The 26960-nt window shown below is 41.6% G+C and overlaps 2 protein-coding genes across 5 annotated transcripts; both read right to left on the reverse strand.

The window, feature by feature from the left end:
- Positions 1 to 1124: 1124 nt before the first annotated feature.
- On the reverse strand, positions 1125 to 13377 carry LOC110525463 (keratin, type I cytoskeletal 18). Of its 3 annotated transcripts, XM_036979596.1 has the most exons (10): positions 13182 to 13377; positions 12987 to 13024; positions 12070 to 12494; positions 11706 to 11788; positions 10889 to 11045; positions 9740 to 9904; positions 9369 to 9494; positions 8149 to 8366; positions 2314 to 2339; positions 1125 to 2167 (listed from the first exon to the last, which is right to left on the reverse strand). In XM_036979596.1, exons 2-10 carry the CDS (start codon positions 12991 to 12993, stop codon positions 2052 to 2054), a joined length of 1323 nt encoding a protein of 440 aa, XP_036835491.1. In that variant the 5' UTR covers positions 12994 to 13024; positions 13182 to 13377; the 3' UTR covers positions 1125 to 2051. The 3 variants fall into 3 exon arrangements, with proteins under 3 accessions (XP_036835491.1, XP_021461264.1, XP_021461263.1); XM_021605589.2 differs by lacking the exon at positions 12987 to 13024 and having other exon boundaries at positions 12070 to 12489; positions 13182 to 13375; XM_021605588.2 differs by lacking the exon at positions 12987 to 13024 and having other exon boundaries at positions 13182 to 13375.
- A 6595-nt stretch (positions 13378 to 19972) lies between these two features.
- On the reverse strand, positions 19973 to 26611 carry LOC110525464 (LIM/homeobox protein Lhx6). Of its 2 annotated transcripts, none has more exons than XM_021605590.2 (8): positions 26060 to 26611; positions 24629 to 24811; positions 24267 to 24388; positions 23176 to 23396; positions 22714 to 22814; positions 22395 to 22490; positions 22044 to 22224; positions 19973 to 21818 (listed from the first exon to the last, which is right to left on the reverse strand). In XM_021605590.2, the coding sequence occupies exons 1-8, from the start codon at positions 26135 to 26137 to the stop codon at positions 21736 to 21738; spliced, it is 1065 nt and encodes a 354-aa protein (XP_021461265.2). In that variant the 5' UTR covers positions 26138 to 26611; the 3' UTR covers positions 19973 to 21735. The 2 variants fall into 2 exon arrangements, with proteins under 2 accessions (XP_021461265.2, XP_036835492.1); XM_036979597.1 differs by lacking the exon at positions 26060 to 26611 and adding an exon at positions 25193 to 26005.
- Between the last annotated feature and the right edge of the window lie 349 nt (positions 26612 to 26960).

Here is a 26960-nt window from a genome sequence, read left to right on the forward strand (position 1 = left end):
GTGCAGTCGCAAAACCATCAAGCGCTATGATCAAACTGGGTCTCCTGAGGACCGCCACAGGAAAGGAAGACCCAGAATTTCCTCTGCTGCAGAGGATAAGTTCATGAGAGTTAACTGCACCTCAGATTGCAGCCCATATAAATGCTTCACAGACTTGAGGTAACAGACACATATCAACATCAACGGTTCAGAGAAGACTGTTCAGAGGAGGCCTTCATGGTTGAATTGCTGCAAAGAAACCACTACTAAAGGACATCAATAATAATAAGAGACTTGGTGGGCCAAGAAACATGAGCAATGCACATTAGACCGGTGGAAATCTGTCTGGTCGGATGAGTTCAAATTTGAGATTTTTGGTCCCAACCGCCGTGTCTTTGTGAGACGCAGAGTAGGTGAACGGATATGTGGTTCCCACTGTAAAGCATGGAGGAGGAGGTGTGGGGGTGCTTTTCTGGTGACACTGTCAGTGATTTATTTACAATTCAAGGCACACTTAACCACCATGGCTACCACAGCATTCTGCAGCGACATGCCATCCCATCTGGTTTGTGCTTAGTGGACTATCATTTGTTTTCCAACAGGACAATGACCCAAAACCCACCTCCAGGCTTTGTAAGGGCTATTTGACCAAGGAGAGTGATGGGAGTTGCAAACAAAAAGCCATATCTCGGACTGGCCAACAAAAAGAAAAGATTAAGATGGGGAAAAGAACACAGACACTGGACAGAGGAACTCTGCCTACAAGGCCAGCGTCCCGGAGTCGCCTCTTCACTGTTGACGTTGAGACTGGTGTTTTGCGGATACTATTTAATGAAGCTGCCAGTTGAGGACTTGTGTGTTTCTCAAAATAGATGTACTTGTCATCTTGCTCAGTTGTGCACCAGGGCCTCCCACTCCTCTTTCTATTCTGGTTATAGCCAGTTCGTTCTGTGAAGGGAGTAGCACACAGCGTTGTACAAGATCTTCAGTTTCTTGGCAAATTCTCACATGGAATAGCCTTCAATTCTCAGAACAAGAATAGACTGACGAGTTTCAGAAGAAAGTTATTTGTTCCTGGCCATTTTGAGCCTGTAATTGAACCCACAAATGCTGATGCTCCAGATACTCAACCAGTCTAAAGAATGACAGTGTTATTGCTTCTTTAATCAGGACAACAGTTTTCAGCTGTCCTAACATAATTGCAAAATGGTTTTCAATTAGCCTTTTAAAATGAAACACTTGGATTAGCTAACACAACGTGCCATTGGAACACAGGAGTGATGGTTGCTGATAATGGGCCTCTGTATGCCTATTTAGATATTCCATAAGAAATCTGCCATTTCCAACTACAATAGTCATTTACAACATTAACAATGTCTACACTGTATTCCTGATCAATTTTATGTTATTTTAATGGACAAAAATGTTGCTTTTCTTTCAAAAACAAGGACATTGCTAAGTGACCCCAAACATTTGAACTGTAGTGTGTGTGTATATATATATATATATTATATGTAATACAATTCCATATGGAAATTATCTGACAATGTACTTACTTTTAGTTGTATTCCACTTTGTAACTACTGCTAACAGAGTTTCCTTTCATTACAATACAATCATTACATTTATCTGCAGCTACAATATAGGCATAATTACATTTTGGTGAATGTACAGCATAGTTGCAAAGTTACTATATGCCGTAAAGAACTTAATGTAAAGTAGAATGTTGAAGGGATCTCTCAAGCTCTCCCGCTCATATAAAAACAGATACAATTCTAGTCCACAATTTGCCTACTACTGTTTACTATTTCCCAAATAAACCCCGAAATTATATATTCCCAATATTGATTATACATTGACCCCACACATTTCCCACATTTTAGGCTCCAGTTACTGCATGTCCAGAGATTGGTGGTCGAACATCTCCTTAGTCGACTCAGACTGTCCTTGTTTGTAGATTAAAAAGCATTATTTTACAAATTTGTGATTTCAACTAGAATGTGGAGGGCCAAGGCTCTGGGTATGTGATGAAGAGGAAGATAATGAAGATTAAACGAATGGAGCTGATTATCTTATTTCTTGCTGTCTTTGATCTGCTCCACCTCACTGGATTCTTCCACTACCCTGCCGTTGATCATGGTCTGGGTGACCACCTTGACGATCTTCCTGGTCCTCACCTCGGGCTCCTCTGTAACACAGAACAGATCCACAGTTTCAGTTTCTACTTATCAGCACTAGTACACTGTAATAGCTGGTGTGTGGCACAAAATGGCTGCCAGGATTTTAAAGGCTGGGATAGAGGTTAGAGAAGAAATTATCTGACAATGTACTTACTTTTAGTTGGAGGCATTTCCTTGATCCTGAAAGTCAAATCAATAAAACACAGTTTACTTACACTGAACAAAAATATAAATGCAACATGCGACAATTTCAAAGATTTTACAGAGTTACAGTTCATATAAGGAAATCAGTCAATTGAAATAAATTAATTAGGCTCTAATCTTTGGATTTCACATGACTGGGAATACAGATATGCATCTGTTGGCCACAGATACCTTTAAAACTTCTTAGGGATCAAATCCCGTTACAGGATCGATTTGACAACATCCGGTGAAATGGCAGACCGCCAAATTCCAATTAAATTACTATAAATATAAAACTTTCATGAAATCACGCATGCAATACACCAAATTAAAGCTACACTTGTTGTTAATCCAGCCAATGTGTCAGATTTGAAAAAGGCTTTTCGGCAAAAGCAAACCATGCGATTATCAGAGGATAGCACCCCACAAAACAAACACATGACATTCATATTTCAACCCGCCGGGCACGACACAAAACTCAGAAATAACGATATAATTCATGCCTTACCTTTAAAGATCTTCTTTTGTTGGCACTCCAAAATGTCTCAAACATCACAAACGGTCCTTTTGTTCGATAAATTCTGTCGTTATATACCCAAAATGTCAATTTATTTGGCGCGTTTGATCCAGAAAAACACCGGTTCCAACTTGCGCCACATACAGTGCCTTGCGAAAGTATTCGGCCCCCTTGAACTTTGCGACCTTTTGCCACATTTCAGGCTTCAAACATAAAGATATAAAACTGTATTTTTTTGTGAAGAATCAACAACAAGTGGGACACAATCATGAAGTGGAACGACATTTATTGGATATTTCAAACTTTTTTAACAAATCAAAAACTGAAAAATTGTGCGTGCAAAATTATTCAGCCCCCTTAAGTTAATACTTTGTAGCGCCACCTTTTGCTGCGATTACAGCTGTAAGTCGCTTGGGGTATGTCTCTATCAGTTTTGCACATCGAGAGACTGACATTTCTTCCCATTCCTCCTTGCAAAACAGCTCGAGCTCAGTGAGGTTGGATGGAGAGCATTTGTGAACAGCAGTTTTCAGTTCTTTCCACAGATTCTCGATTTGATTCAGGTCTGGACTTTGACTTGGCCATTCTAACACCTGGATATGTTTATTTTTGAACCATTCCATTGTAGATTTTGCTTTATGTTTTGGATCATTGTCTTGTTGGAAGACAAATCTCCGTCCCAGTCTCAAGTCTTTTGCAGACTCCATCAGGTTTTCTTCCAGAATGGTCCTGTATTTGGCTCCATCCATCTTCCCATCAATTTTAACCATCTTCCCTGTCCCTGCTGAAGAAAAGCAGGCCCAAACCATGATGCTGCCACCACCATGTTTAACAGTGGGGATGGTGTGTTCAGCTGTGTTGCTTTTACGCCAAACATAACGTTTTGCATTGTTGCCAAAAAGTTCAATTTTGGTTTCATCTGACCAGAGCACCTTCTTCCACATGTTTGGTGTGTCTCCCAGGTGGCTTGTGGCAAACTTTAAATGACACTTTTTATGGATATCTTTAAGAAATGACTTTCTTCTTGCCACTCTTCCATAAAGGCCAGATTTGTGCAATATACGACAGATTGTTGTCCTATGGACAGAGTCTCCCACCTCAGCTGTAGATCTCTGCAGTTCATCCAGAGTGATCATGGGCCTCTTGGCTGCATCTCTGATCAGTCTTCTCCTTGTATGAGCTGAAAGTTTAGAGGGACGGCCAGGTCTTGGTAGATTTGCAGTGGTCTGATACTCCTTCCATTTCAATAGTATTGCTTGCACAGTGCTCCTTGGGATGTTTAAAGCTTGGGAAATCTTTTTGTATCCAAATCCGGCTTTAAACTTCTTCACAACAGTATCTCGGACCTGCCTGGTGTGTTTCTTGTTCTTCATGATGCTCTCTGCGCTTTTAACGGACCTCTGAGACTATCACAGTGCAGGTGCATTTATACGGAGACTTGATTACACACAGGTGGATTGTATTTATCATCATTAGTCATTTAGGTCAACATTGGATCATTCAGAGATCCTCACTGAACTTCTGGAGAGAGTTTGCTGCACTGAAAGTAAAGGGGCTGAATAATTTTGCACGCCCAATTTTTCAGTTTTTGATTTGTTAAAAAAGTTTGAAATATCCAATAAATGTCGTTCCAATTCATGATTGTGTCCCACTTGTTGTTGATTCTTCACAAAAAAATACAGTTTTATATCTTTATGTTTGAAGCCTGAAATGTGGCAAAAGGTCGCAAAGTTCAAGGGGGCCGAATACTTTCGCAAGGCACTGTAACTCCAAAATATCTAGTAAGTTACATGTAAACTTGTTCCAAACATTTCAAACAACTTTCCTAATACAACTTTAGGTATTTTTTAACGTAAATAATTGATACAATTTAAGACAGGAAAAACTGTGTTCAATACCGGACGAAAACAAAGTGGAGCGTGCTTTCAGGTCACACGCCTCTAACAAACAGTACACTTCACTCAAACCTCGTTCTGAACTGCCCTACCTCTTCATTACACAACGGATAAATATCAACCAATTTCTAAAGATTGTTGACGTTTAGTGGAAGTGATAGGAACTGCAAGCAAGTGCCTTAGAAATCCAGATCCCCATAGAAAACCCATTGAAAAGAGAGTGACCTCAAAAAAAAAATTCCTGGATGGTTTGTCCCTGGGGTTTCGCCTGCCAAATAAGTTCTGTTATACTCACAGACATCTTCAAACAGTTTTAGAAACTTCAAAGTGGTTTATATCCAAATCTACTAATAATATGCATATCTTAGCTTCTGGGCCTGAATAGCAGGCAGTTTACTTTGGGCACGCTTTTCATCCGGACGTGAAAATACCGCCCCCTAGCCTTAAGAAGTTTTTTTTTTTAAAGGTTGGGGCGTGACTGCCATTGGCTTGTGGAATGTTGTCCTACTCCTCTTCAATGGCAGTGCAAAGTTGCTGGATATTGGCGGAAACTGGAACAAGCTGTCAATCCAGAGCATCTCAAACATGTTCAACGGGTGACATGTCTGTTAAATATGTACAGTCGTGGCCAAAAATTGAGACTGACACAAATATTAATTTCCACAAAGTTTGCTGTTCAGTGTCTTTAGATATTTTTGTCAGATGTTACTATGGAATACTGAAGTATAATAAAATAAAATAAAATAAAATCTACTTTTATTTGTCACATACACAGGGTTAGCAGATGTTAATGCGAGTGTAGCGAAATGCTTGTGCTTCTAGTTCCAACAATGCAATAATAACCAACGAGTAATCTAACCTACAAGCATTTCATAAGTGTCAACGGCTTTTATTGACAATTACATGAAGTTAATGCAAAGAGTCAATATTTGCAGTGTTGACCCTTCTTTTTCAAGCCCTCTGCAATCCGTCCTGGCATGCTGTCAATTAACTTCTGGGCCACATCCTGACTGATGGCAGCCCATTCTTGCATAATCAATGCTTGGAGTTTGTCAGTATTTGTGTTTTTTTTTTTGTCCACCCGCCTCTTGAGGATCGACCACAAGTTCTCAATGGGATTAAGGTCTGGGGAGTTTCCAGACCATGGACCCAAAATATCGATGTTTTGTTCCCCGAGCCACCTAGTTATCACTTTTGCCTTATGGCAAGGTGATCCATCATGCTGGAAAAGGCATTGTTCGTCACCAAACTGTTCCTGGATGGTTGGGAGAAGTTGCTCTTGGAGGATGTGTTGGTACCATTCTTTATTCATGGCTGTGTTCTTAGGCAAGATTGTGAGTGAGCCCACTCCCTTGGCTGAGAAGCAACCCCACACATGAATGGTCTCAGGATGTTTTACTGTTGGTATGACACAGGACTGATGGTAGCGCTCACCTTGTCTTCTCCGGACAAGCTTTTTTCCGGATGCCCCAAACAATCGGAAAGGGGATTCATCAGAGAAAATGACTTTACCCCAGTCCTCAGCAGTCCAATCCCTGTACCTTTTGCATAATATCAGTCTGTCCCTGATGTTTTTCCTGGAGAGAATTGGCTTCTTTGCTGCCCTCTTTGACACCAGACCATCCTACAAAAGTGTTCGCCTCACTGTGCAATCAGATGCACTCACACCTGCCTGCTGCCATTCCTGAGCAAGCTCTGTACTGGTGGTGCCCCGATCCTGCTACTGAATCAACTTTACAAGACGGTCCTTGTGCTTGCTGGACTTTCTTGGGCGCCCTGAAGCCTTCTTCACAACAATTGAACTGCTCTCCTTGAAGTTATTGGTGATCCGATAAATGGTTGATTTAGGTGCAAACTTATTGGCAGCAATATCCTTGCCTGTGAAGCCCTTTTTGTGCAAAGCAATGATGACGGCACGTGTTTCCTTGCAGAAACCATGGTTGACAGAGGAAGAACAATGATTCCAAGCACCACCCTCCTTTTGAAGCTTCCAGTCTGTTATTCGAACTCAATCAGCATGACAGAGTGATCTCCAGCCTTGTCCTCGTCAACACTCACACCTGTGTTAACAAGATAATCACTGACCTGATGTTAGCTGGTCCTTTTGTGGCAGGGCTAAAATGCAGTGGACATGTTTTTTGGGGGGATTCAGTTCATTTGCATGGCAAATAGGGACTTTGCAATTAATTGCAATTCATCTGATCACGCTTCATAACATTCTGGAGTATATGCAAATTTCCATCAAACAAACTGAGGCAGCAGACCTTGTGAAAATTAATATTTGTGTCATTCTCAAAACTTTTGACCGGGACTGTAGACCATGGAAGAACTTTCAGCTTCCAGGAATTGTGTATAGATCCTTGTGACATGGGGCTGTGCATTATCATGCTGAAACATGAGGTGATGGCGGCGGAGGAATGGCACAACAATGGGCCTCAGAATTTCGTCATGGTGTCTCTGTGCATTCAAATTGCCATCGCTAAAATGCAGTTGTGTTCGTTGTCCGTAGTTTATGCCTGCCCATACCATAACCCCACCGCCACCATGTGGCACTCTGTTCATAACATTGATGTCAATAAACTGCTTCCCCACATGGCACCTTACACGTGGTCTGCGGTTGTGAAGCCTGTTGGACATTTTGACAAATTTTCTAAAACAATGTTTTAGAACATGATGTTCGACCACCAGCTCTGGCTTATGGTAGAGAAATTAACATTACATTCTCTGGCAACAGCCCTTTTGGACATTCCTTCCGTCAGCATTCCAATTGCACCCTCCCTCGAAAGTTGATACATCTGTGACATTGTGTTGTGTGACAAACTGTACATTTAAAGTGGCCTTTTATTTTCCCCAGCACAAGGTGTACCTGTTTAATGGTAATGCTGTTTAATCAGCTTCTTAATATGCCACACCTGTCAGGTGGATAAATTATCATGGCAAAGAAAAAATGCTCACTAACAGGATTGTAAACATATTTGTGCACAACATTTTAGACAAATAAGCTTTTTGTGCATATGGAACATTTCTGGGATCTTTTACTTCAGCTCATGAAACATGGAACCAACACTTTACATGTTGCGTTTATGTTTTTGTTCAGTGTACATATGACGGAAGTAAGCCATGTCACACATACAGTGGTGGTATTGTCACCAGGCTCTTGTCTCATTTACCGTCTGAATTAGACGACAGTTCACCAAGGCTCAGGCTTGTTTCCAAATAACTCATACCAAGAAGAATAATTCTCCCCCATTATCTTACTGTATTTATGTTCAAATCTAACGGAATGTCAGTGAGGGAGGTGAGGGAATGTCAATCTTCATAATAATTATGTCGGTGTAAATCTGAGCTTAAAAAATGAATACAAATATTAAAATATATCAATAGAGGGACTCACACTTCCTCTCCCTCAAGCAGTCTCCTGTAGGTGGCGATCTCCAGCTCCAGGTTCTGCTTGATGCGGAGCAGCTGTTCATAGTCTGTCTTGTTGCGCTGCATGTCCAGACGCAGCTGGGACAGCTCCTCCTCCAGCTGAGACAGCATGGCTTGCAGACTGTCCATCTCCAGAGCATACTTATGGCCTGTCTCTCTCAGGTTCCCTTCCAACACACCCACCTGCATTGGGGACAGACAGGACAGGCCAGGGCAGCCAAGTTAACCTACTGTGTTTAGCTAGATGTTGGGATCGTCGCTAAGCTAAGGCGCTAATTTTATACTCAGGCATGCTAGAAATGTGTTAGTGTCTTACCACTACACCACTCATCACTGTAATGCTTATGTTATACACAAATATGGCTGCCAAATTGTTGTAGCTTGCCACTAGCTCATCACTTTTCAAGCTGGCGCACTAATATTATATACAGACACAGCAGCCATGTTATATGCTCCTGAGTAGAACTACACAGTCTGTATATGGCTCTCGAATTCCACACCTGGCTCATCAATTTACCATCTGTCAACCCTCACCAATTGACCAGCAAGACCAGGGAGTGTCATCCTCACTCATCATTCTTCAGCTTATAGAGAGAGACATTAGGTTCTTTAGCAGGTTGAACAATCACACATGATCTGTTTTCCAAACCAGCGCCTTCTCTATGTAGATCTGGAGCTGCTGTGGGATGTATATATCTACCCTCACATGTTACTGACAGTGCCACAGATATGACCTTGATTTGTCTGGCTCTGTCTGGGTCCTGACACATTGATGAATTGACCTCCATTTATCTCCATTCACTCAGGAGAGCAGAGGATATTCACTGTGTGCACTGCAGCACTGTTTCTTTATAATGGCAAAACAGATGCAGATGTGAAGCAACACACTAAGAGAGGATGACTCAATCTATTTGAGCAGTGTTTTTCCATGCACCTCCCACAGGGTTCATTTTACAATGATGCCCAGTGATTCAGTATCCTCAAAATCCAAAATGAATTGACCCCAACCCTGCTTCTCATCAGGGAGAAAGCATTGGTAGAGGCCGAGGAAATGGTAGAGGACAGATAAGGGTGTGTCTGGACACAAAGGGGCTGTGTCTGTACAGCTGAAGCGTGTGTCTCTGGACTGAAAGGGGCCTGTCGACAGAAGGTGGCGTTTGAACAGCTGAAGGACAGCTGCAGTACCTGTTTGCGCAGACTGTCCAGTTCCCCCTCCAGGGCCTGTAGGAAGCGGCGTCTCTCGCTGAGCTCACTCTGAGCACAGCGTAGCGCCTCACCGCTCTCCTTTACCTCTGACTGCACTGACTCCAGCTGCAAAACACACACACGTACACACACACAACACACACACACACACACACACATATCATACGTGTACATACAGTAAACAATCAGGCTGACACTGAATAAGTATTCCATTGCACCAGTAGTGTTGCATACACACAGCAGTCATCAGTACATCTACCCATATACAGTACTACGTTCACAAACACAGATGACATCCTACTGAGCTCAGCTGAGTTCTTCATCATTACCATGTCAGATGTCTCACTGACCTTCTTAAGGTACCAGGTCTCTGAGTCCTCTTTGTTCTTACGCGCAATGCCCTCATACTGGTTCCTCAGCTCAGCCATAATGGCCCCAAGGTCTGGGCCCTGGGCTGCATCCACCTCCACATTCACCTGCTCGTTGGCCATACGGGCCTTCATGGAGCCCATCTCCTACAGGGACAGAGACCATAGTTGGGGTCAATTCCATTTCAATGCAGTCACCTCAGGAATTAAACTGGAGTTAGAATTGGAATGGAATTGACCCCAACCCTGATGGAGAGAGACAAACACATTAAGTGGGCCTGGAAATGGAAAACTGTAATGGCTGATACTGATGGGTTCTAATCAATGTCTACACACTAACACCCAGATGTCAGGCGTCAGTTGAGGTCAGTGTGTTGTTGCTGGTTCTATGGGGAGGCAGCCAGTTGAGCTCTTAAAAAGGTATCTGATGGAAACATTAACACTCTATTGTCTGTTAATATACACTTGTACATATGTGAATTAGCACAAATGTAAGAACCCAATAAATGTTTTATTATTATTATGAATTATTCAGAGGTAATATTGTGTGTGTGTGTGTGTGTGTGTGTGTGTGTGGGAGATATAATTTTTACTAGGGAGCCTGAGTTGTTGGCCACATCCTGGACACCACACCTGGCTGTCTAAACACACACACTCCCTGTGGCTAGTGGAGCTTACGTAATGATGTGTGTGTGTGCAGTAGTCTGTATGATCATCGTATCACTAGACTCAAAGACTACAAGTAGTACAGGGTGTGGTCATTCTACCCATGATTATATTTCAGTGACATTCAACATGCATGAGGGAATGAAACTGTATTCACGTACCAAATGAGAATATATTTTTAATTTGAACACAATTACCCATTTGCACCATTTGCCTAAAATAATAAACATTTTACGAAGTCAAACAAGATGCCATAAGGATACCATATGAAGCCTCATGTTTTTGTGAGGATGTAATTCATATTTAAGAGTATGTGCACTGGAACAAACCTCCCCTGAACCAAAAACAGTTTGACAACGTGTGAAGTGATTAGGTTGATGTGTAATTACTCATCACTATTGACCCATCAGTATTGACTCATCAGTTTTGACTCATCAGTTTTGACCCATGCAGCGGAGCTCTCACCTCATCGTGATTCTTCTTGAGGAAGTAGAGCTCCTCCTTCAGGCTGTCCAGGTCTCCTCTCAGGGTGGCTATGATCTGGTCGTGGTCTGACTTGGCCCTCCGGAGAGCCAGACAGTCCCTCTCTACAGACTGGCACAGTGTGGCCTCAGCCTCCCATCTACACAAATGGATGGTAACAAAGGCATAGCACACAGACATGGACCCACACAGATACACACGCCGGTATGCAGACAAACGCACGCAGGTAAACACACACTTAACCATACCTCGGTCAGCAGACACATCTACACATTCTGTGAGCACTGCTGCATTCCAACATTTGACTGTATACCATCAGTACATTGTGAATTCATAGGGACCTTGACACAGACAACTCTGGCGCCTCTTGATTTGTGCTTCACCTTGCCAACCACAGATACCTCTGAAATGGATGATGTTTCCTTGACCCTATCTATCTATCATGGCCAGTGCTAACTGATGGCCTCCTTTCAGTCTGTGAGTACCGTGGGAGCAGGCTCTTATTTCTCGGCCTGACAGAGAGGTAATTTATCCAAAGTGCAACGTAGTCTAGCACTCCCATGTGAATCTCACAGACAGGCAGGTAAAAGAAAAGCCCCTCTGTGTTGGCACCATAGAGATCTTATTAAATTACTAGAGGGGCTATGTCATGAACCCTAAAAGTTCCAGAATGGGGTGAAAGCACTGGCAAACCATGGTTGACCAACTCCCTGACCAAAATAGCTGACCTTTATCCCATCATAAGAAGGTTCATGTCCATTCTAGTATTCTAATTCCTAATTCTATGTTTGGCACTCACTTGACCCTGAAGTCATCGGCGGCCAGCTTGGCGTTATCAATCTCCAGCATGATGCGGGCATTCTCCAGGGTCTTCTTTCTCACCTGAGAAGTAGCAGGAAGGAAGGAACACATTTACTTTAAAGTTAGACACTAAAGCACATAGATACACATCTGAAAGTGTCCCATCACAGGACAGCAGTCGAATCGGATGTACTAGTGAAAGAAGAAAGTTGAGGAGCATGGCAGGGCACATACAGGAGACGTTTGTGGAATAGGACTACACAATATAAACAATAAGGGTACCCAGGTATTGTGACCTATACACAATTACTGACTAGCTGATTACATATCATATTCATCATTACTGCCAGGTGGGCACTGACCTCCTGTCCAATGGCGTGAGCCTGGGCCATCATACCCTCGATATCGTGACCTTTGGGGGCCCGCTCCAGCATCAGTTGTTTGATCTTGAGCTCCAGCTCAGCGTTGGATCGCTCCAGGGAGCGCACCTTGTCCAGGTAGTTGGACAGCCGGTCATTCAGGCCCTGCATGGTCTCCTTGTCGCTGGCGCCCACACCCATGCCGTTCAGGGAGGAGAGGGCGCCCAGGACATTGAGCCCGTTGCCCATGGAGAGGGAGCGGGAGAGGGACAGGGTGCTGGCAGAGGACAGGGAGGAGACAGGGGCTTTGGAGCGGCTCCTGCCACCACTACTACTGCTGTCTCTCAGAGACATGCTGGAGAAGGATGGCTGGCGGGCTGAGTAGCTGCGCATGGAGAAGGTGGAGGACATAGTGCGTTTCTGCTGTGCTGGGGCAGAGTGGTGGAGAGAATAGAGTGTTGTCAGTTGTCACTAACTGGCCAAGCTGCAAAGGCAAAAGTTATTACATTTCTCTCCTAAAAATCTGAATTAGAAACTAACCATAACCTTAACCACACTACTAAGCAGAGTAGAGAAGGACTAAAACACACTGTTTGAACTATTCTGTCATTTGTAATCATATAGCAGCTGGACTATAAACCCACTGTAATGCAGTGTTGTGTCATTATAGAAACATACAGCACACAGAGCTCAGACCTAAACTCATGATATTCTGAACTGGTGGTTTAAATTAACAATACCCTTTGCTCATGTCAATTGTGCACAATAGACTCTCAGTCAACATTGCTTTAGCGAACAATACAGTATGTTTGAAATCATCCAAAATCATCCAATCATCTAATATCCATGAAGCTGAAGTCTCCATCTCTTTGCACAAGACAAAGTAATTTAGCATCTAGATGTCACTGCTTCAGACCTACTGTACATTGTGTTTTAACTCTCCCCTCCCCAGTGTGAACTGAAAAAATACAAAGAAAACCGTGCTTTACCGAACACTAAAAAACCTGTTAACTGTCAATTTCAGGTCACACAACAGAAAGAAGTTCAACATACATAATCATAATCTATTTACAAACTTTTGGAAAATAAAGAACTTCAAAGACAAAAGTACTTACATATGAATGTGTGCTGAAGCAGGTCCTGTGAAAGTTGTTTGTGGCGCGATGGGTTCCGACCCTGATGGTACAGGTGACTGTTATGACTATATGAGAATCCTCAGGTGAGCTGGGCTGTGTCACCGAAGGGCGCTAGGGACTGGCTCAGAATACATGTGTATTGGGCGGAGCCATCATGGATGTATCCAATCGAAAGGATCCACTAGTAGAGCGCAATGTGACACCCTAGAGGGGTACAAAATTTGAAGTCTTGCCATGATAGATAAAATATATCATCATTATAATCCCCTCAAATATTGTAATCCCATATGTCTTATTTCTCGGCTCCTTCTTTTGACAAAAATGGAGGTTTACAAAAAATCCCATCATCGTAATGATACACCACCAACTGAACAAGCATGGCACAAATACTGTATATAATACAATAGACGTATATTAATTAGACTTACGTTATACTAAAAATCAATGCTAGCACATCAATGACGGACCAATAATGCTAGGGCAAACTGAGAAGTCACACAGACAGTCTCTACTGCCTGTTATGCTTCCAATCTCAGTAAACAGCATCCTCTTTAAAGGCACTGTCCTGTCTGACCTGATTAGCTACAATGGAGAGTTTAGCTAGGGGTGATAAAACACACACACACACACACACTCACTATCACACTGAACAGGGCTCCTATTGAGCCGCAGCACAATGCAGAGTAACCGGATACAACTGTTCCATGTGAGGATGGGCTGAGGGCCGAGGGGCTGGGGAGGGAAGGGAGGAAGCTGGGACAATGGAGAGAGAGAGTGAGGAGAAAGGAAAGAAAGGAAAAACCCCTGAGAAATGGTACCGAGGTGGGCGGAAGTTTGAGTTTGGTTTGGGGCTGAGCTCTGGCCTAAAAACACGGACATACCCTTGCATTGCAAGTCTAGGTTTTGGTAATGTCTATCTGCGCCTTCGTGCAGTCCTTATTTTTGATATCTAAACACTGTCAGATTGAACAACATCTGCATTTAACAATGAAAGAGATGTGCTTTTTGAGTCAAACTGGGAAATTAGTGGTTCCTTATTGGAAACATCACCACCTCCAACACATCAGATACTAAAACTGACCTCATTCATATTGACAGACCTGGACCCTGACCACATGAGGAAATCCAAAGTTGTTATTAACAATATATAAACAAATTGTTGGGATAATTAAGATTGTAAGGTTATGGTATAAATATTACAGCTGTAGTCTGGATGAGCATAAATGGTGAATCCCTAATCACTGTGTGAAGAGTGGAGACATACCTGTTGACATCCCCAACATGAAATGTTGATAGGAGCTGCCTTAGGCAGTGCTTTCACCCCATTCAGTGGTAAGAAGGAGCTATTGCATTTATAGGCAACTACATTCATTTGTTGAAATAGCAAAGCAGACTTAAATTGATATACCAGACACTAGCAACACTTTCGTAATATTGAGTTACCCCCCTGCCCCCACCCGCCCGCCCCATTTTGCCCTCAGAATAGCCTCAATTTGTCAGGGAATAGACTCTACAAGGTGTCAAAAGCATTCAACAGGGATGCTGACTCCAATGCTTCCCAGAGTTGTGCCAAGTTGGCTGGATGTCCTTTAGGTGGTGGACAATTCCTGATACACATGGGAAACTGTTGCGCTTGAAAAACCCAGAAGTGTTGCAGTTCTTGACACAAATTGGTGCCCCTGGCACCTACTATTACCATACCCCTTTCAAAGGCACACATCTATTGCCTTTGTCCATTCGCCTTCTGTATGGCACACATACACAATCCACGTTCCAAGTGTCTCAAGGCTTAAAAATCCTTCTTTAACCTGTCTCATCCCCTTCACATCAAATCAAACCAAACTTTATTTGTCACATGCACCGAATACACATGCTCCGAATACTTGCTCACCTTACCGTGAAATGCTTACTTACAAGTCCTTAACCAACAGTGCAGTTCAAGAAGAGTTAAGAAAATATTTACCAAATAAACGAAAGAAAAAATAATAAAAAGTAACACAATAACATAACAATAACAGGGCTATATATAGGGTGTACCGGTTCCCGAGTCAGTGTGCGGGGATACAGGTTAGAGACAATTTGTACATGTAGGTAGGGGTGAAATGGCTAAGTATAGCTAATAAACAGCGAGTTGCAGCAGTCAGTGTGTGTGTGGGGGTACAGGTTAGAGGTAATATGTACATGTAGGTAGGAGTGAAATGGATATGTATAGCTAATAAACAGCGATTTGCAGCAGTGCACAAAACAAATGGAGGGGGGTCAATGTAATAGTCCGGTTGCCATTTGATTAGTTGTTCAGCAGTCTTATGGCCTGGTGGTAGAAGCTGTTAAGGAGATTTTTGGTCCTTGGTGCTCCGGTACCGCTTGCGGTGCGGTAGCAGAGAAAACAGTCTATGACTTGGGTGACTGGAGTCTCTGACAATTTTATGGGCTTTCCTCTGACATTGTCTATGAGTACACGTCCTGGTAATCCATCTGGCCCCGCGGCTTTGTGAATGTTGACCTATTTAAAGGTCTATCTCATATTGGCTACTGAGAGCTTTATCACACAGTCATCCAGAACAGCTGGTGCTCTCATGCATGCTTCAGTGTTGCTTGCCTCAAAGCGAGCATAAAAGCCATTTTACGTGAGCCTACCAGCTCGTCTGGTAGGCTCGCATCACTGGGCAGCTCGCGTCTGGGTTTCCCTTTGTAGTCCGTAATAGTTTTCAAGCCAAGGCTTCTGGTTGGAATATGTATGCACGGCCACTGTGGGGATGACGTCGTCAATGCACTTTTTGATGAAGCCGATGACTGAGGTGCTATACTCCTCAATGCTATTGGATGAATCCCGGAACATATGCCAGTCTGTGATAGCAAAACAGTCCTGTAGCGTAGCATCCGCGCCATCTGACCACTTCTGTGTTGAGCGAGTCACTGGTACTTCCTGCTTTAGTTTTTGCTTGTAAGCAGGAATCAGGAAGATAGAATTATGGTCTGATTTGCCGAAAGGAGGGTGGGGGAGAGATTTGTATGCATCTCTGTGTGTGGTGCATACAAAGCTCTCCCCCACCCTCCATTTGGAAAATCCGACCATAATTCTATCCTCCTGATTCCTGCTTACAAGCGTGGATTTAACAAGTGACATCAATAAGGGGTCAGCCTGTCATGGAAAGAGAAGGTGTTCTTAATGTTTTGTATACTCAGTGTAGATGCATTTGAATTCAGTAATTTAGTGCAAAATAGAAATCAAATAATTTGTAGGACTAAACATACGTAATTAAACTTGGTTAAGAATATAGACACTGATTTCTCATTCTATGTCTGAGAGGGCAGGGGTGTATACGGTAAGCTAAAAGGCTGCTTGGACACACTCTATACTCTAGTCTTCCAGATGCTTGGTCCACAGTCTCTATACACCCCCCCCCCCCCCCCCCCCCCCCTTTCCTGCCAGTACAATACAATAGAGTAGCCACAGTCAGGGTGATGCTTCCAAGATGTTACCGTGAATTATAGGGTAGCAAGTGTAGCCAATCATTAATCAAACGGAAGTACTGCTGTACAGTTTTAACAGTTGTTGTCACCCTGATAAATTAACACATTTTTGACTCACGTTGACATTTCATATTTATTTTTGCAAAGTGGGCAGTTGGCTTTGAGCGTTGTCAAAGTTTATCATTTGTGTTAGCTATTTCCTCAGTTTTCCTCAGTGGTAGGCTACTCCTAATGTTCAATGCATATGTGTATGTTTCTTCGTGTAGGCGTAGTTGTACTGTGTGCTATAGTAAGAATCTGAGTTTATTATACTACGGTTTTCATGTTGTAGCATTCAGAAACGACTTTGTGTACAGTCTCCATGATTTTCACATTTCTCCTTCCCATATTTAACAAAAACACACATGTACTATTTTTTGTTGTTGTAAACTAACTCAACATAATGTTCATAAACAGCATGCTCTTGGCCTCAAAGTGAGGTGTTTCTCTAAGCAATGCTCTGCAATGTATAGTAGTGTGTCAACTACTATGCCCTTGTAGATGGTTTTCAACCACTGGCCCCCTTCCAGCTAGTTCGGGTCCAGAATAGAGAGTGGGGTTGAACGTCCTTCATGTAGATATTTCTTCTGTCTTGTGTCACAAAAACAGCCGATGAATAACCCTGCATGCCAGAAATACTTTAAATATGAGGTTTAAGTACAACTGTAGTGTTCCAACAAAAAATATTCTCTGATGCTTTAAAAAAGCTACACTCAACCCATATTTTGTGGTGGACTTGCATGACTGTTATTCTTGATATCCGATGTGAATAGCTTGAAGAAGATGACAGGAAGAGGCCTTTTAAAGTTGTCATCAAGCTGAGGCATTCCTAGAACACTGCGCTTTTACAGCTTGTCTTTTTTTCTAGTTTACAGTATGTCATCATCATTATCTATGTTAGATTGTGTAAGTCCTTGTGACCATTATGACTGTTTTTGTCACAGGCTATTCTCTGTACATCATTGCGATACATTGTATGGATGAGGGTTCCTCTGAACAGATAAAAAGGTGCACATACAAGAAAAGCAGGCAGAAAATGAAACTTCAGAAATAAACTTTACTTTAGGAAGAGAAAGAGGAAAGAGGAGGAGGTAGAGGAACTAAAACCAAATGGCACAGACTTTTGTTGTCTACAGCGAGAGTTAAGTGCTGCTGATCAGTATGATGGTGAGTAGCAGGAACAGTGATGTGATGATGTGAATATGCAGCAGAGACAAGAGCTACTGTAAATGTAATTGCTCATCAGTGGAGCTACACTGTAATCCGGGAAGAGGAATCCTGCAATCAGAGGCCTATTCATTAGCATGGGGCCCCATTTCATCTGTAAGCACTTGAGCCTGCCAATCACAGGGCAGACGCATGACATTATGACAAAATGAGACAGTTCTTACTACCAGAGATGCTTGTGCCTGGAGAAACATGGTTTTAAATCCTCTGTTCTGTCTGCTTCATGCTTTCAATGGGTATTGGTTGCTGTGTTAGAGATTTTGATTTGACCAAAAAAATTGAATTTGCATTTATATCTCATTTAGTTGGACTGTAGCCCAGAATATGCCTGATTGATAATCATCGGGTAGTTCTCTGTACAACACACACAAAAAGGTCCTTTCACAGATTACATCTAGAAGGGCACAAGAAAGGCAAATCAGATCATATAGCTGAAAGCACTGGTTATTGGTAAAGTATCTTGCAAAACCAGTCACCTCAAGGACTTCACCTCAAGGAATTCAGAATTGTTTTCTATTTCACAATTGGTCTGATTGTAAAGGAATAATTTTTAAAAAGTGACTTTGAATATGCTGTAGAGACCATTCATAATGACTTGTTTTAAGAAAAAAAGAAAGTTATCACATTGTAATTACAAATGTAATTAGAGTAATTAGAATGAATGTAAACTTCATGTTAAATTCCAAGCTGTTCAACTGGTGTTCCTGACGGTTCTTTTCCATCTCTCTGTAATTGGCCACATCCTGAGACTCCCGTTTCCTCCTCCTTGTCCTTGTTTCCATGTGTCAGGCATGGTAATGTCCTCTCCGTTGCTCCACTCATGTTGGGTGGGTTTCACATCTCTGCCTGATCCACACCTGGCTCAGTCAATGCATACCCATCTCTAATTAAATCTTCAATGGTCAAATCACAGCACAAGGGAAGCCACTGTTGCTGCTTCTACCTACAGTATATACCCCTCTTTTTTACTGTAGCTCTGGTTTCTGTGTCACTGGGTCAAGGAACATGTAGTCATGTATCTAACATTCTCTGTCTCCTAGCCAAGGCTTTCAGGCCTCACTCAGGTGAAAGCCTGGTGGAGGCTATCTGTCTCCTAATGCAGCAAGAACATGTTCTGGGTAGAAGTTGCCCATAAGCACATATCTTGGATCAGCTTACCCTCTCAATCATCACCTTAACCATTAGGAGGGAAAATTAAAAACGGACCTTAAATCAGTGTCAAGGAGCAACTCAGCTACTACTCCCGAGAGCACCATTGGTCTATGGCTTGGGATGATGTGGTTATTGGATGTATGCCCCCTTGTGGTGAACAGTGGTCCCTCTGAGTATGGATGAGAGTATAGGTTGACGTTGCCCCTAAACACTCCTCTAAGGTCAGATTTGCATTCTCCCCTCCCTAATGGTTGAGGATCGATTAAGGTTACGCTGATCCCAGATCTGTGCCTGCGGGGAATGGTGATAATAGAGGGCCCTTGAGGCTGGAGGTATCTTCATTTCAAATTGGCCTTTACCAACACACTTAAAAAAAAATTGAATCCTTTGGATTCTCAAACGATAGACAGATAGCTTACAGTAAATCCTATTCTTTGTCAAACATACTTTGCTGGTGGTGTCATGCATCAAATTCACAACACATTTCCCTCTATTGAATGCCAACAGCAAGTTTCTTTGATTTCAAGTGAATTCCCTCTCACAGAGCGAGGTTCTGACTGGGATGCCAGATATTTTAGCATGGTTAAAGCACCAATGACTGTCACAAGCTAGGAACGATTGTGGTTTCCATTTGTTCCACCGTATGTGGCATATGTGCGTGCGTGTATGAGGTCTGCCGGAGTATTGTTCCTCTCTCACTTTCACTGCTTATGACAATACCTGTTTAATTAAATGTACTGTTATAACGAGAATTTTGATTACGTGAGCTCAAAACACTGTATGCAATTGTTGTTCATTCAATGACTGTTATGTATAATCAGTGTTTGACTTTAGTTTTACAAGGCAAAGAATGACAGGTGGTAAAACATGTTGAAGTGTTATACGGTTTTTATGCAAGGTACATTGAGCTGGATTTTCTCTCATTTTATCAAATTCATAGATCAGGGAAAACGGACCGTCAACCTACTTGAAGAGAGCATTAGAATGGAAAGGTGAGAATTAATTCAGGCTTAGTATTAACAATAGATAACTGACTTGGATCCCTAACAAAGGAAACGGTCAGGACTACATCTTCCTCAGAGTTCATTATGCTCTTCCTTGCCACAACAGCAGCTTGAGTGGTGTCAATTAATACAACAACTTCAGATTATCACAGTAAAAAGGTCTTATGGAATGAATCATAGTGCTAGATCAATACTATCCACAGAGTTAAGTGTTTTAAATGGTTATTGCCATCGGATTGATTTTTGCAGCCATTAAAAACAGAGACTAAATTGGGGACCCTCAAACCTGTAGCATGATCATTACATACTTATGAATATTGCTGTTAAATACAGGTTACAAAGGGTACTTGGCCTTTACTGGGTAACCTAATGGATTTACTATTGTTGAATGAGTGTAAGGTGCTTGTATCAGGGGTGTGTGTGTGTGTAAGTTTATTTGTCATATTCACAGGATGCACATGGTGTACACAGTTCAATCAAATGCTTACTTGCAGGTTCCTTCCTGAAAATGCAACAACAATTAGAAATAATACAAAAATAAAGATAATGTAATTAAATAGAATACACATTTTGCATAAGTATAACTACAGGAAGGAGCTCAACAATTTACAGTACAATATTTATATTTGGATAGCAAAGTGTTTAAATTGTGCAGTATTTAGTAAAAAATAAATGTGTTTGTGTGTGTGCATACATACGTGTGTGTGTGTGTGTGTTAGTGAAATAATTAGTTCAACTTTGTGTATTTTATCTTCTGCACAGCATGTTCCCTATTCACGATTATAGAACTTAAATCCTTCATGTTTCCTGTTGGGTCCTTGTAAAACCAAATAGTTTTATTTCTATAAATGTTATGTGTAATGTTCTATTTCCCAACTTATTTTTTTCCAACAACCTTTAAACCACATTTGATTAAATCAGTAAAATATTTACAATTTACAATAAATTATTTATTTCATTTTAAAACATTTTTAAAAGTGCTTCTTGGTGAAGTATATTTTTTAATAAATAAAGCGACACATAAGCTTTCCATTTTACTGAACTGAAACAAGTAAATAACAACACTCAACATTCTCTCAGCACACAAGGTCAGAAGAGTCTTCATCGTCACCTTACACATAAATAATAGTCTATGTATAGGAGGGTTATATACAGGAAAACAAGCTGACAGAGTGACAGAAAAAAGTATTATTTAAAACGATGGAAATTGAAACATGAAATACCTTTAGTACTACCAGTTGATGAATAAGATGATGAAAAATCATAATCCACAATGAATGAAAGGAGATTTCCTGTTGGATGAGTCTTCCTGTTCCTAATCCTGGTCCCGGAGTTCCAATTTATTCCCTGTCAATGGATGGGTGGTCAAATCTGGTCCTGATGATTATCATATTTATATTGGACTGGGATGTTTTTCCACAGATAATCTAAAGTCTAGCTGCCATTATAAAACTGTCCGTCCAATTGACAATGTGATATTTCCAACTCTGCAGACCATGAAGGCGGAAGAAGCCGCAGCAGTCCTCTTGTATAGTAAAATGGGAGAGGCTAATGTTGAAATGTTCTCAACTTTGCGGGATGGAAAGTTCTGTGAGAAATAAAGTTTGTGGGGGAAGTGCTGGTCTCAGGGGTGTTAGTTAGCGACTGATGGGTAACTGTGGTAAGACCATGCCTGGGTGGGTGAGGTGGTTAGGGGCGGACAGCATCGAGAAGGGATGACCTGTGCACAGAAAGATATATATATATATATTTGTTTTACTCAATTAGACTAAATACACAAGAACTATAAATGATGCGATGTGAATTGAAATACATTATAGTCAGTAACTATCTTTGATCATCTGCATCGAAGAACGGCGTTAACAAAAATATAATTATGTTAGAACCAAAGTCACCTAAATGTACATGCATGTGTTGTCCATCGATATGAAAAAAAACTACTCACTGTCTATGTATCCATGCAGAGCCAGCAGGTGTGGTCTGTCGGGACTGCTAAAAGGGGAGTAGAGGTTGTCTGGCAGTGAGGGGGGGATTCTGGAGTGGGGATGGGGGGCTCCCTGGAGGTGACCGTTGTGCTGGGGGGGAGGGTGCTTTTTATGTCTTGCTCTGCAGTTTTGAAACCAAACCTATATGAAAATGGAACGTTACTAAAGATCGTTGAATGATGCATGCAACAAGTTATCTGGTATAGATGAATGATGTTATTATATCATATTATTTATTTCATTACATTATTTTTTTAAATCCTAAATGCCTAACAACCTTACACCCACTAGTTTGATATTGTCATACATACTTGTATGACCCGTCTGCTCAGTCCTGTCATGTCTGACAGCTTCTGTAGAGTCTGGGCATCAGGGTTGTTGTCTTGGTTAAACTGAGACTGCATCACCTGGGAACACACACCTAGCAAACTCAGTCATGAAGCTCCAAATGCAGCTGAATATTCACTGAATCAAGCAAATTCAGTCAGTCAGTCACATTTATCTGAATGATGTAGAACGCACAACTAAAACTAACATTCATCCTGTCTTTGTTCAGTCTCTCTCTGTCATACAAATACTGTGCACACTTTCACAGACTCACTCACACATGTAAACACACACCGACAGTACCTGTAGCTGCTCAGCGCTGAAGGAAGTACGTGCTCTCTTGGCTGGTTTGGGTTGGCCATCCTGATCAGAGGGGAAGGCTCCCTCCAAAGTGAGACCCGTCCCTAAATCACACGAACAGGGTGGAAATAAACACCACACTATGTTATATTGTTTGTCTCATAAAACAACAGAAAGAGAAATAGGCTACACATGTAATGTGTGCAGGTGCTGGACATCAAAGCATACAATCCTAAGAGTAAGAAACGTAGGACCCCAATTATGTCTGAATTCTTCTCCCACAATACAGTTTACTCAGGGATGAATCCTACCTGGAAAATTCCATACATGGCGATTTACTTGATTAAATTCTGAGGCAGCATGCATCCCACACAAAAATGTATTAGGAATCAGTACCCTTTCTTTGGCTCATATTTGGGCTCCCTACTCCCTGACATTGTCTGTGACACCCGTCTGACCACGTACCGTTCTCAGCCGCTCTCTGGAGGTTCTCCACCATGGTGTCGTAGTGGGCCCGACATAGCACCCTGCCCTCCACCAGACCAAACTCCTCCCCTGTGGACAGCTGCCTCTTACAGGAGTAGCAGGCGAAGCAGGCCAGGTGGTACACACTGCCCCGTGCCCGCCGCACCCAGTCACTGGCATACACCTGGCGCCTGCACTGGCCACACTTGGTGCCAAACTTACTGTGGTGAGACAGAGAAGAGCAGGGGGAATTGTTACTAGTCTTTTACTCCTAATGAAAATAAACTTGTCTTCACCTGAAATGTTGTGCAGGCCAGGGATAGAAATAAGTAATTTTATTGTAAAAGATTACAGACAGCATTGCTTACAGTTTTCCAAACGAATTTCACTTTAGTCAAATATTATTTATCCTTCTGTTAATTAAAACCATAACAAGCAACAGCAATAAGATCATAATAACAATTTAATTATAGAATAATGATGAGAATATAATAATCGCGTTTACTTGACATGCTTCAAGTATAGAGTGAGTGAGAAAAACAGACCTTGATAAAGGACATAATGTTTTAGCAATGGCCCCGGTCTGAGGAGGGAATAATAAATGAAGATCAACAAAACGAATAATCTAAATTTAGTGATCTCAAAGTTGTAAGAATCATGGTTGAGAGTAAAAATGTTGATAATGTCCGCCACATTATCACTAAAGACAACAATTAAAATATATAGAAAGAAGAGAAAAATAACGTGACAAAAACTATTTATCGGTCGTAAAGTATGCATCATGATATGTTATAAATGGTCTAGGTTTTTATTCAAATAGCCTCGTTAAAAGATTTGCATTTGTTGTTGCTTTACCAAACGTAAAACTTGTAGTTGTATTTATTTGATTTAGAAGTTACAACGAAAAAAACAGTACAATCCTGTTTACTTGCCCCAAGACATAATGAAACACTCGCCTTATAACAATGCATTTTTAGTCAAATGTATAATAACGATGATATGATAAGTAATCAATTGTTTATGAACATTCGTCCACGTGCCAAACATAGAACATACATTTTAAGGAAAACAAATAGCAAAACTTACCCTACCTGAAATAATCCAATTTGCAAAATATTTCTTTGTTTTTGATGTAGCAGCTATTGTGCTGACGTAATGATACTCTGCAGACTGAACACTCCAGACATCCCACGTGCCAATTCAAATTGTTCACCTGCAATGATAAATAAACACTCATAATAATAATGATGATAATAATAATAACAATAATAATAACAACAACAATAATCATATAATAATAATGTTTTGTTCGGTGTACTTATTCTATAAAATGGAAGTAATGTGAAAGACTATGCAAATATGCATGCAATTCATGAGGAATAAACAGGGTTTAAATTCAATATTAAATGATTATTGATTTGAGCAGTGTAACTAAAGGCATTATAATGCTCACTTTCAGTAGGTATCTGTCTTGGATCTCTGTGCCGCAGTTGGCACACTGGTTTTTCCCCGTGGACTGAACTGGCGTCGGGGAGGCCAGGGTCGGATGCGAGCACATAGACGGTGTTACCAGAGGACTGGGCAGGAGAGGAGCCTCTTCTTTTACATCTGCGTGAGACTCCCCGTCCGAGTGAGACTGTGGTTTGGGATAGATTTTTCTTGTCATAATCTTATATCGCCAGGGATGCAAGGTAGGCTACAAGGCCTCTCAACTTGTATAAATTACAGGACACATGGCACAACACATGACAAACTCACAGGATACAAGAAAACAAGCATTGTATGCAGTAGCCTAAATGCAACACAGATTTCGAATGAAATGGGCTTAGAACAACACCCTGCTACTGAAAACAAAACTTAAAAGGCCTGTCACAAAAGTAAACTATGAAAATGGGGTCGGGAAATGAAAAACAGGTAGTCCAGGTTCGGCCAAGACTCCGATTATCAGTTTACACTATGTCGATGTTCCTATTTTGATTAGATAACATAATGAATGTCTTAAGTCGGAATAACTCACCATTATCAAGCTATTCTGTTTGTGGAGTAACAGCGGTGTAGATGAAGCCTGGAGCTGCGCCAAAAGTCTGCTCTGCGCCCTGCTCTGCTCTGAGCATTACGCATCCCTACCAGCCCATACTGCAAGCTATATCCAGTCCAAAACAATGAATAACACTTTCTACTGCATTTAAATCCTGGCGACAAAAGCTACATTTGCTGAAGCAATTATAATTAGGACTTATCTTTTTCTTTTACGCACAACCCGTAAACTACCTCCTTAAATAATCGCATATAGTTCCCTTGCAATCGAAAGCACTGAAAAGATGGACTACCTGCAATTAGTGATGGCTTCAAATGCTCGGGATAAGAGGCAGCCAGTGTCAATTTCAACTGTCAATCAGAGAAGGCATCGCGCCACCAGAATAATTGCATATTTTAATTTTAATAGCCGTAATCGAAAATCGAATTTCTCAACACAAGACTAAGATTTGAAGAGCCTCAATTGAACATCGCACTATTCATAGTAGTCTACGTAAGTTGCCGCTGATCTTGAAACATAAAGGAGGGTGATTGTCTCGGCTTCCCTTATGATAGGCCACTTGAGCCTCTCTTGGTGATTAAAACGGTATTCAAAGAGTGCCAGAAATCTGGTTTTGGGTGGAATTCAGAATCTATTTTGTCCTTCGTTTAAACAAAATTAGGCTAGCACAATTGTGAAATGTGTTTATAATTATCATTAAACACAGGCTGGAACGTGGAAAACAAAAAGGCAATCAGCTGGGCTATTCAACGAGCAGCGCAGCCGAGCAATTAGCATAAGTCTTCACTTGCAGTGAGTCGATAGCCTATACTGCATATACTCAGATAATTAGATGTCATGTCATACCTGCTTAACGAAAACATTGTCCAATAAGACTTTATTCTCCTCCGGGAGTGGAGATGGAACTTCATTGTTCCAGTACATGCAGGGGACCCGTTAACACTGTAGTCTAAGTGAGAGGCAGGCGGTTTCCAAGTAGGGTCCCGGAATGGGTTTAGTAGCGAATTACAATTTTACACATGAAAATGTAAATTAAAACAGCAAAAAAGCGTTTAACCCCTTGCACGGACATTCATAAAAGTAGGTTGAATTGTCCATGACCGTTAGCTTTACTGCCACTCCCTGATGGTGTTTATTTCCAAGATACAGTCCTTTGCGCTATATATTGTTGAAGCTGCAGCCAGCAGCAAATTAGTCCAAATCGACGCTGGCCTGCGATGTATCGGCATGCGCTGAGTTGGGGAGGCTATCCCGCGTGCTCTGCACGGTGTAGGTCGGTGCGTTCAAGAAATTCAGCGACCGGTTTCCATTCAAGAAAGCTCTTGAGGGGATGACGGACAATCACTGGTCCTTCAGGCACTCGCCCTCTCCACCTCTCCAAAAGGGACGTTACTCCGGTCTGCCTTGAGAGGAATAGGAGTGGGTGGGGTGGGGGCATAAATAACATAATTAAGATTTGTTTGTATTGTTGTTGCGTGCAGCAGATGATGAAAATAGGCCTATCTCGTTTACCAGTACTATACATGGATGCTTCAAAGTGCTACAGTAAATGTGAGATCATGCATAAATATGATACTTACAATTAAATAAATAGGCCTACTATTATGTGAAATAGAAAACTTTTGGCTTAGAAAAAAGTAGATTTGTGGTAAATTCACAAATACAGGAGCACTAAATTATGTTTCCTACCCCATTCACTTTGTCTGCAGTAACTGTGATGATTTGAGGTTTGAATCAGCTGAATGCA

The sequence above is a fragment of the Oncorhynchus mykiss genome, chromosome 6 (assembly GCF_013265735.2).
Source record: "Oncorhynchus mykiss isolate Arlee chromosome 6, USDA_OmykA_1.1, whole genome shotgun sequence".
Lineage (NCBI taxonomy): Eukaryota > Metazoa > Chordata > Actinopteri > Salmoniformes > Salmonidae > Oncorhynchus > Oncorhynchus mykiss.